Genomic DNA, 11,961 nt, shown 5'->3' with positions numbered 1-11,961 from the left:
TTTGATATTGAGGAATTTGTTTCCCTAATCCATAACATACTTTCACCTTGCTGCAAGAAGCATCGTACCTATAATAATATTAAGCTCAAGTCAGATCTAATGCAAAAATGATACGATAAAATGATAGATTATAGGAATCCGTAGTCGACAAATTATTCTGAAAAACTAAATGTATTTTGTCGATAGTTTTCCGGCGGACTGGCAGCCCAGTCCGGAGTTGTCAAGATTGATTTGTGGGGTTATGTTTTTGTTTTCAACCAAATAATGCCAAAAGCAAAACCGAAAAGATAATATAAGAAAACAGCAGAATATTATCATCAAAGATTAATCGTTTTATTCAATTTGTATGTTATATTGAGCTCAAATAAACTTTTCTTCAAATATTAGCCCATCTACGATGAAGCTGGTTAGTTGTTATTCATCCTTTCATAATAGTTTTTAATGAATCTTAATGCATTATATTATTTTTAATTAGGTAGGTAATTAAAATATTTGAATTCATGAAGACATCCATTATGGTTAATAATAATCGTTTTCTGTTTATAGTATAGTCTTAGTACGAATGCTGCGAAGCCATGCTTAGTTATAAGCTTCAAAGAATTGTATTTGATGTTGGATTGTGGATTGTCAGCGCACTCAGCATTAAGCTTTTTACCTCTTCCATTAGTTCCAAGCTCAAGATTGTCATCACTTCCGACATATATGCCCCCACATCTGAATGATCCTCTACTAGAAGGGGTAAATATATTAAATGCACAGAATATACTAATACTAAAATAGGTAATTCTAAAGGTTTGTATACGTACCATTTTGAATCTCAAGTTACTTCCAAAAGATCTGTTTTACATAGAAATGTTATGTCTATAAAATATGGAGCCCTCTAAGGTTCTCTTTGGTAAAATCCTGAAGAAAATTTCAATCAACATAAATTGTCAGAATGACATTTCATTTTTTCTATAAAAATTAGTGACGGGCTCGAACTCATATTTTTAGATGCCAATTTATTTTATAACACTTTAAAAAAATGTAAGTCGTATTATATTTTTAAATATATAAAGTTCACCGTAATTGCTTCTTTTACAAGATAACAAAAATATACCTACTTAAGTTGTTACTCGTTGTTTTAATGGAAATGAATGGAAAATAAGATTTTTCAGATAGGGTAAATGCACTGGTATCCGGACAGTTAACTATTTTCTCACCTTATTTTCGATTATCTTTTCCATTTTTAGAAGAAAACAAAATATGTTATGATTTATAAATGTTAACATATATATTCTTTTGGTTTATAAATATTTAAAAAATCTATATTTAGGTAAATTACTATCATATTTCTCATGTTAAGAAAAATGGTTGGTTTTTTTAGTCTCCGGACACACAATCTTAGTTTCCGGACGTACTATTTTTAGTGGTCGGAGAGATTATTTCGTATAGAAAATAAGACAAGTTTTGGTGTTAAAAAAATATTTTTTCCCGTTTAAACAATTTTAGTTAATAAAGTGATGCAATAAAAGCAGAAATAGTTCACAATGAGCACTCATGACACTGCTAACTTGAAAAAAAAACATATTTTTATTTATTCAATGTGTTTCTTTCATATAGTTCTGTCGAAGTAATTTTGAGTGCAAATTGAGCAAAGCAAAATGAAATAAAAAACTGAACTTCATAAATCAAATGGTAAAACTAATAAACATCTCAAGTGAGTTGACCAAATTTTGACATTAATTTTTATTACATCCAAAAAATCGCAAACTGTGTAACTTTTGTTTGTGTACTATAATATGCAAAGCAGGCTTACAAAAAAAAACATACTTGAGAACTGCTGGCAACTAAATTATTGCCATTGATAATTTTAAAAAGGTTCAACACTTCAGTCACCATAATTATATTTCCAAACACACTAAAATAAATTTCAATACTAATCCTAATCCCTTCTCTGACGAAAAATAAATGTTTTCAAGTACTATTTTCAATCATAAATATAAAAGAGAACTAAGTGTAAAAAATCCATGCTTGAATCAAGCACTCTTCAGTAGTTTTACAGAGAAAAAAATGCTTCAGTGCTATACCCCCAACCCAATAGCCTGGATATGTGACTTAATTTCTAAACACCTACAAACCCGGAACCGGGGTTCAACGTAATATGGGTGTCTGAGTGATTATACGGGTGATAAACATATTAATTTAGGTCTAAGTTTAAACAAAAATTACATACAAAATCTTTAAGTGATGCTTCACTATAAGATAACATAGACATTGTCCTGCATTTAAGGTGAAACCAACGAACACATCCATCACAGCCAATGTTCTTTAATAAACCATCCTCAACATCACTTTCTAATTCATCAGAACAATTTTGGCAAATCGCCTTTTTCGCTTTCCTTTTTTTTATTTTTTTATTTGTCTTCTCTTTCTAAGGAAGACCTTTCATCTTTTATGAATTGCTGTACTTTTGTCATCCTTCACTTTTTCTTCTATGATCTTCCTCCACGCTTCCGAAGAAATGGCGCTTGGTGCTTTGACAGTGTCTTATTATTCTATTTTTACTCCCAAATTGAGTAGGTTTGGGGTAAAAAAGATGAGATTTTAATGTTAAATTGCTCACACTTGATGAACCGGTGCTTGCATTTGACGTACTCGTACCAGCTATTGGAGATAATTGTGTAAATACATAATAATTAATTAGAAAATAGCTTTGTCCGGTCATTCAATATTGAATTTTAGTCGCCGGACAGCAGGATCAAAATTATAAAATCGTGTCCGAAAACTAAAAATATTTACAATTCTATGTTTGTCCTTTTCTAACTTGTATAAAACCAAGCAAGCCTCGGTGTGATACTGTACACACACAAATACTCAATGTCTCTTATAAATTCAGTGCCCGGACACTGCGTCCGACAACTAAAAAAAGATAAAATTTTGCACTTTAGTTGCCGGACACCAAATATTTAACTAAATTTAACAAAATACATTATTTTTATCATTGAATAATATACAAGAACATATTACTGAATAATATGAAACATCTTTGAAGCGAATAAATGAAATAATCATAGTTTTAACGTACTTTTTGTATCCTTCGTTCACTAATTATTTTTTAAGAAATCGAATATTTTTTTCGTTGAGTCAGCATGTGCACCACTACTAATGTAATACTATAGAATGAATTCCTTTGTGCGTGACAAATATAATTTTATTGGTCAAGGAACAATACAGGCACAATATGTGAGTCATCCTTCATATGAAACTCTCATACTTTGCTTATTTTCATTATATTTGTACAAAACTGTCCGTATACTGAAGCTGTCCGGGGACTAATGCAGTTACCCTACCTACTTACTTACTTGGCACTAAAAATGCAAATACAACCATTTCATCGCAAATACATAGCGATAAACGAGTGATGACTTATGAATAGCATTGTTGCACATTGAGTGATGTTTAGGAAAAAGGAGTGCAGCGCACATGCATGGTGTTAGAGAAGCCGCCGCTGTTTGTGATATAAAGTTTTTGATTCAAATGTTTATTTAATATTTTTCAGGAGTTAAAAGAATGCTGTGGGCGCGTGTTTGTAGACAGTGCACCAGAGTTTTGCCCTCCTTTGGATAAAGTGATAGATTTTTCCCAACTAGATGTCATATTGATTTCAAATTACACCTGCATGATGGCATTGCCGTTTATTACAGAGGGAACAGGCTTTAAGGGTGTAGTATATGCCACAGAACCGACACTACAAATTGGACGGTCAGTAAATAATTTAATTATGTTGACATCAAAGTTGTTGAAAAAAACCTTCTAAGCAGATTTAGATTATTTTTATATGAGAAAGTGAAAATGATTAAATTACCAGCAAGTAATTTTTCGTATTGCCGAATTATTTGTTGCAAGTTCACAATAATTGTGCACTACGATAAAAAATATTTTAATTTCGTTTTACAAGCCTAAAAGATTTTTTTTGATAAAGAACCATCATTATTTAGATGAATAATTATGTAAAATTGTAAATAACAGTACAAAGGTAATTAATAACTGAAGCAAGACGTGAACAGCAGGTTTTATTTACAAACAATGTAATGCAATGCCAATATAGAGAAAATTGGAATTACTGTCACGTGTCGTAAAAAGTTAGTATTACTACCTCAATTATAGTACTTCAATCACTTTGAATACAACTCATATTTTTAAAATACAATATGTTTTTTGGTTTCTTGTTATATGAATCAGTAACACAAATAACCACAGAACAGATTAAAAAATTGAATTCCGATAAGTCATACCCAATACACTACATTTTGACGCAGGGTTTTGAATGTGTGAGTGTCCTAAGAAAATGAACCACACATTATAGACATGCAATAGTGTGATTTGCAACCTTCAAATACGCCAATATTGAATGAGCGTTAGTCTGAGAGCAGTTGTCAGAACGGTAGACATGCGTATTCTTGACACGTGTTTAAGTTTATCCCATATTCTTCCACACTCGAGATCGATTGCCTGTTACTCCACACCCGTTGGGTATTTCAGTTCCCATTAATTCCGTGTTTCCTACAAATAACATTCTGGACATTTATTATAATTATGTGGTAAGAATTATATCCTCGGTGTAGCATTCATATATTCATACAGCAGCTGCTTATATTTATGTTAAATATTATTTCTTTGTCATGAGTTTAGGTAATAAAATTATATTTTCACACAACCAAGGGTGGAACTACATTAAAAATGATATTCACAAGTATAATATATTTATAAATAAAATAAAGTAAAATCTAATTATATTATTATCACAGTTTGTTGAAATATTAATTATTGAAGGTGAGACTCTCAGATAGACTCTTGTGAGAGACAAAACAGATGTTTCTTTCCTGATTATTACATCATGCATCCCTCGTGTCAAACAAAGGTGCTCGGAAATTCTGAAAAAGTATTGCAATTAAATAAAAAAGAGTCCAAACTCTCACCAACAAAAATTTAACGGTACTGTTCTGTTATGAGGAATATAGCGGAAAGCACATTTTGAAAATACCCGATATACTGGATTATTTGTTAGTTTGGGTTAGTTTAGGTTAGGTTAGGTTAGGTTTGGTTTGGTTAGGTTAACCTAACAAATAATCAAGTATATCGGGTATTTTCAAAATGTATTTTCCACTGGAATACCTCATAACCGAACAGTACCGAAATTTAATCAAGTATGGTCATCCGTCAAGTGGGTATCTTCAATACAATTAATAATAACAGTTTGCAGGAGATGTATTGTTTAATTATTTTGTTAGATAGTGGTGATTAATTTAATAATTACGGCAAGTATGTGCCCACCAGCGGCGGCTAGTCTAATATCATACAAGTGTACTGCACTGTTTGCATTGCTATGAAACATCGTTCAACATCGTAAATTATATTTTTTCGTCATAGGTTTTTAATATTATTGCTCACTTATTGTAATGCAAACCATAAACCAATGTGCTCATATTGCCAATCGGCGATAATACAGGCACTACGCACCATATACATCATCTTCACTGAAATCGTTTGCGCCCCGGCAATATATTTAGTTTACTTAAAAAGCTTAGTATTAACTAAAGCCATTATAAAACAACTTGAACCGTGCTAATCGTTTTTGCCATGCGTAAGTTCCAGAATATCGTGCGCCGACCGGGTAAAATGACATCATATTGGTCTGAGTAGAGAGCAATTACAGATTTGAATTATGGTTTGTTATTATAGACGCTGCAGCTTACTGTTCACGCTCAAATTATGTTTAATATCATATTTAGCAATCTCGTATGTAAAATGCCTGTTAAACTAAAAACAACAGAATTCATTATTTTCTAAATTTAAAATGGGTAAGAAATATAATACAATGTCAGTAAGATATTTTAATTTATGTGTACTGCAATTTAAATCAGTGAAGATAAAAATAATTTTGCTACCTACCGCATTTCTGGAAAATTAATATTTCATTATTCTGTGTGTTGACTACGCGAAATGATGTTGGTTATTTATAATAGGTATAGAAAATAATTAATTCATGAATTCTAGTGATAACCTAATAAATCTTAATACTATTTCACAAAGTGCAGTTTCATAATAATCATTATTCATACAGTGTACAAATTGCTAAAGATAATGTACTTATATAGAATAAGATGGGTTACGTTAAAAGTAAGAGGTATTTATCTACTATAAGAGAGACAATATTATATTAAAAATATGAAAAATACAGGTAATTTCCCAAATGTCAATAACGTTTTGTCGAATCAAAAACAACGCCGAATTGATTTCATTTTTCAATAAGGTAAGTTTCTAGCGCACCCTCAAAAATTACAATCCAAAAAATCACTGGCCGCCACTGGTGCCCACGATGGCCGAGCAGTAATGCATTGGCTTAGTTGGTTTTGGTATTGGGTTAGTCGTGGGTCTGAGGTTCAAATCTAAGGTGTGTTTAGAATCGGAGCATGGTCCTAACAGTTTAAGCAAGTGGCTAACATCAATTTCTCATGTAACAAAAATCTATTTCAAAACCTGGCAACTGAGGTAACCGAGATCCGCATTGGATTTTAGAGCAGATTCAAAAAAATAGTATACCGTTATAAAAAGCGCTATTTTAAACGTGACCTCAGTAAATCTCATTAAACGATTGGTTTACATATTTTATTACCATATTGTGTAAATATAAAATAATTTTTAACCCCCATTATTGTTTTTATTGAGTAATAATTATTGTAGTCGAATATAATAATATTTTTTACACCGGTTAAAAATGGCAGTTCTGTTATTTTTTTTGCTGGCAGGGCTAGAATTTGAAGTTCCGCTTTTTACTGATTATGAAATCACATTATCACCTTCCTACTTGAGTATCGAATTAAAATAGAGGACTTTTTCCAGGTTTTTTTTAGAAGAATTGGTGGAATTCATTGAGCAAGCACCAAAAGCGGTTGTAGCAAGTCAATGGAAAGAAGCTTTACATGTCCTACCTCCTCCTTTGAGTGAAGCACTGAAGCCTCGCTCTTGGAAAAGACTCTATAATACTGAAACATTATCGAAAGCTCTGTCTAGAGTTCGGATTGTTGGATATGATGAAAAAATTGTGAGTTGTTAAGCTTGTTTGAAAATTTATATGTACTCTGTTGGACTCACTGCTGAATTAAGTTAAATTACATAATTTGAGAGAACCTCTAAAACATTCCTGTTAGAAAATGTAGAAAAAATATTGTATCTAATGGGACTTGAACTGACATCCATCTTGGCACGTAGTCTTAAATTTTATGTATTAATCATGGAATTGAAAAAAAAATAATTGCATACTATTTACTACCGAATTGATAATTGTTCAATTGATATTCAACTTTTTAATAATTCAATTATTTATCTTTGTAAAGTAAAATGTATGTTTTGTTAATTGAAGGCAACAAACAAACAAGCAACAACGATAAAGGGCACATTTCAATAATTTATTGTTCTACTCATTTCATTTAGTTTTTGTTTCGGTGCCAACACCACATCTCAAAGGCATCGATTGCCTTCCGCTCCCTTGCCTTCAGGGTCTATGACTCGACTGCGTATAAAAATATAGAGAACACTAATGTTTGCACAAGCATCATTTTTGTGGGAATCGATAATCCCCGATCCTTCCATATAGTGGTAAGACGTGTCATCGCATTTCTTCACATTCTTAAAAACAATTTTGTATAATGTACTTGATTTCTGTTTAGAGTATTATGTAATTATATAGAAGCATTCACTATGTTTTTAAATTTCGCTGCCAGGGGTTACTATGTGTTAGGTAACCCGTTACTATGTATTAGGCTCTTGAATTATTTCTAATAAGTAGGTTTTTTCAAAATTATATAATTTAAATAAGAGTGATATTACATTCTCAAATGTTTTTCTCTACTGAATGAGAAATATACTTAATTAGCACCAAAAACATTTACTTATGTTTGTAAAAAAAAAATATTTATCTAGGACGTATATGGTGCTTTACAAGTAATGCCAGTAAGCTCAGGCTTTTGTCTCGGATCAAGTAACTGGGTGTTGACATCCGCTCATGAGAAAGTTGCATATGTGAGTGGATCGAGTACATTGACGACACACCCTCGACCGATAAATCAAGCGGCACTGAAGAATGCTGACTTGTTGATAATTGCTGGGCTGACACAGACACCGGCCCACAACCCTGACAACATGCTAGGAGACTTATGCATGCATGCTGGTAATTGAATTATACCTATTATATATTTTTACACATTTACAAAGCAGGACTATTCGTCATTGCTTCTTAAGTCTGTCTGACCCTCAGTTGACCAAGAGACGTGTTTTCCACTAAGGGCAATTACTTTGTGATTAGTAAATTTACGGAATCATACAGTGAGTGGGAAGGTCGGATTAATCAAACTAAGAACCCTGTACACTCTAGTGCAAGCCATTTACAACCTTGGAAAGTTCTTCTCAGGATACTCCTAGCACAATGAACAGCGTGTCTCATTCATTATGTCATGATAAACACCTATAATGATGTGAAAACGTGTTTTATGGTGGAGGGAAGACATGTGATAAATTCGTTTTGCCTTTCGGCATCTATGGATCTCGATAGATTCGAATTTGTATAGTTTTATGTTGATGTTGGTTTAAAACTACGGCAAGTCTCAGCCCAATAAGTACTGTCGATTTCCATGTAGCTGTATAGTATATTGATTTCTTAAAAATATATATTTTCTATGTTTGCAGCGATGACTCTTCGTGGCGGGGGCTCAGTATTAATTCCATGCTACCCGAGCGGAGTGGTTTATGACCTCTTTGAATGTCTTTCTGGACATTTAGACAATTCTGGATTGACACAAGTTCCCATGTTTTTCATTTCTCCCGTCGCTGACTCTTCCCTGGCTTATTCTAACATATTGGCAGAATGGCTTTCCAGTGCAAAGCAGAGTAAAGTGTATTTACCAGAAGAACCATTCCCTCATGCTTTTCTGGTGAGAAATGCTCGATTGAAACACTTCAAACACATTCATGCTGAAGGTTTTAGCACTGAATTCAGACAGGTATATTTTTCATTTAATTTTGATATTCATAATATGTAGACACATAAAATAAATATTTTCAGTATGTACAGTAATGCAGTAATTTGTCAATCTGCAGTTAACCCCATTTTGGTAAAAAATTAGATTTTTATTGGATACCCTCTTATTATCGAACCTCTGTAAAATTCTTGCATCCATAATATGTCTAAAGTTAATCTGCAAAAAGTTCCTAAATCCAGTCCATACAACGGAAAACTATGCAAACCTCCTAAATACTAGAAATCATTGTCATTTTGCATAGACGGTTTGTTCTTGGATGCTTTCATTGTTTGAATTTCAAACTTCTATTCTAACGGTTTAGTACTATGAAAAAATATAGATTTGGGAGGCTTAGAAGATAAAATAACAATACGATGTTACATAATATTATTTTGTGATTAATATAATTTTTGTGTTAGGTCTAATTTTTGAATAATTTGTCTTCGGTGTTTTCTTATGATGATACTTTTTTTAATTTTTCCATTCTTTAGTCGTAATTATTCATCAAAGACGGTGTCTTAGTTATCAAAGGCAATGTTTTATAGCTATATTGTTTATTTCTTTCAGCCCTGTGTTGTTTTCTGTGGCCACCCGAGCCTGAGATTTGGAGATGCAGTTCATTTTATTGAAATGTGGAGCTCCAACCCCTTGCATGCTGTTATATTTACAGGTAATTGTTATATATAAATTTTAGCTAATTAAAACAGTCTGTTGACTTTATATGATGTCAATAACAATAAGCAATGGAAATATGTATTACATTTACTTTTACTCCTTAGCGGAATGTCATTATAATCAAGAAAATTTTGCTTTTTCGTCTGTCACCTTTGTGTTGCTGTCGGGACTTGCTGATATCAATCAAGAGTTATTCGTCTAACATAACAAAATTATTATATTATATTGTGCCACACTCGTCGCCAACTGTGAAGTGTACGCTGGGTGCAGAGCAATTTTTTTCACAAATTTTGGTCTATGCGTACTGATGCCTGACATTAACTTACCCTTCATTTGGAATTTCAGAACCAGACTTCCCATACATGGACGCGCTGGCTCCGTTTCAGCCAATAGCAATGAAAGCATTCCATTGCCCAATCGACACCTCATTAAATTTTTCACAAGCCAATAAGCTTATCAAGGATCTCAGACCGCAGGCTTTAGTTGCCCCTGAACCTTATGTAATACCGGCTCCAAACGCTCCACCAAAATCTGCATTAGTCATAGAGGTAAATACCATCACTTTATTTATCGATCAACATTTCATTGAAAAACATATAATATATGCTTTATATAATTATTCTATTTTTTTATTTCTATAACAAAGTTATGATATAATTTTAGGATCGACCTGTTCTGTCATTTAAAAGAGGCAGTGTTGTTCGACTTCCATTGAAGAGAAAACGAGATCGTGTCTTTATGGCTCCCGAAGTAGCTGCAAATTTATCTCCTCAAGAACTGCGGCCAGGGTTACATGCAGCAACGTTAACAGCATTATTAACTGTAAGGGATAATCAACATCATATCACTCTTTTGGATAGTGATGTCGCATCGACGTCATCAGATATTGGTTCAGCCGTACCGGTTATGGAGAAGGTAATGAAAGGCATACAATATGAATGGAGCAATCTTGATGTCGATGAGTTTGTTCGTAAACTGTCAATGGAAGGGATTACAGATGCTAAAGTTGACAGAGGCGCTAATGGATGTATTATTCATCTACAAAAAGCAGATACCTTGATACAAGTTGATGGAAAATCTACCCACATCTTTTGTCAAGGTGAACCATCATTACGTTTAAAACTAAGAGATATTCTACTAAAATGCCTACCTAAATTTTAATGTATGAATAACAAAATAATTTAATAAACTTCTTTTATAAGAAAAAAAACTTGTTTTTGTGAGTTATTACATACATTTTTATTTGTACCTACCTAAATCATAAATCACCTTCCATACATGATGTATCATAACATGAACCTCCGCAGTATAATGGTATCGTGATATACTTTTTTACCACCAAATAATATGAAAAGATATAATATTCAAATATGTAATCATTTTTAAAGATTGTCTTCCAATGATAAAGACTTGCAGTTCATCAAGGTGTATATCAAATACTATCTATTTTGAAGGAAATTATTTAATACTAGCGTTTGTACCCAGCTTTGCTTGGGGGTTTCCTTGGTGTTTGTGTATTTTTACTTTTTGAAAAAGAAAATAATAAATTTACTAAAATAATATCTAGTGTCAAGACTATATAGGTTCTGATTGTATGTTTCTTGGTTAGATTTCATTCTTTTCCCCAAAGATAAATTTTCAGCCTTTGACATAGACAATCTTTTTTGGAAATCATCACGGTAGGTTTTTTGATTATCCACTTATTATATTGCGCCATAAAATTCACAAATGGGAAGCAGTCATCGTGTATGTTATTTCTTGTCGCACTGAACGACTGACCTTCAAAAATTGAAGCCGCTTAAAGCTATAGGCAAATCGCTTGGAATACATGGGAATATGGAAACACACACATTCCCGATAAAAGTATCAGATAAGTTTTAGTTGATTGTTGATCAGCCTGCACTAAATCAATTTTCATTGGTTGTAAATGATTCAAGTACACGATCATGTCAAGAATTTTTGCTGATACAGAGATAACAACTACCGGCCTGTAGTTCTCCACTGATGAGTCTGCAGGTACCACTCTTATGAACTGGGGTTACTTATAAGATTTGACATCTTCCACATTTTCGGAAAGATAACTGTCTCCATTGTAAAATTAAATAGGTATATATCATGATAGTGAGGCTTTTTTGTCATTACACCTCTTTAAAAATGTTGGGACATTATGAGACTAAGGCTGAGAGCGAGTATTATTTTTTAATATACATACACATCACCCTCATCA

General features: G+C 32.6%; 1 protein-coding gene across 1 annotated transcript; it reads left to right on the top strand.

Moving 5' to 3' along the window:
• Nucleotides 1-208: 208 nt before the first annotated feature.
• On the top strand, nt 209-10,961 carry IntS9 (integrator complex subunit 9). Its single transcript, XM_085947779.1, has 9 exons — nt 209-406; nt 547-738; nt 3,542-3,744; nt 6,886-7,087; nt 7,966-8,212; nt 8,728-9,041; nt 9,627-9,729; nt 10,080-10,282; nt 10,398-10,961. The coding sequence occupies exons 1-9, from the start codon at nt 398-400 to the stop codon at nt 10,893-10,895; spliced, it is 1,971 nt and encodes a 656-aa protein (XP_085803905.1). The 5' UTR covers nt 209-397; the 3' UTR covers nt 10,896-10,961.
• Nucleotides 10,962-11,961: the final 1,000 nt, after the last annotated feature.

This window comes from Rhyacophila brunnea, unplaced genomic scaffold (assembly GCF_057557595.1).
Source record: "Rhyacophila brunnea isolate RB1 unplaced genomic scaffold, BYU_Rbru_1.0 scaffold_2, whole genome shotgun sequence".
Lineage (NCBI taxonomy): Eukaryota > Metazoa > Arthropoda > Insecta > Trichoptera > Rhyacophilidae > Rhyacophila > Rhyacophila brunnea.
This window is presented reverse-complemented; position numbering and strand designations above follow the sequence as displayed.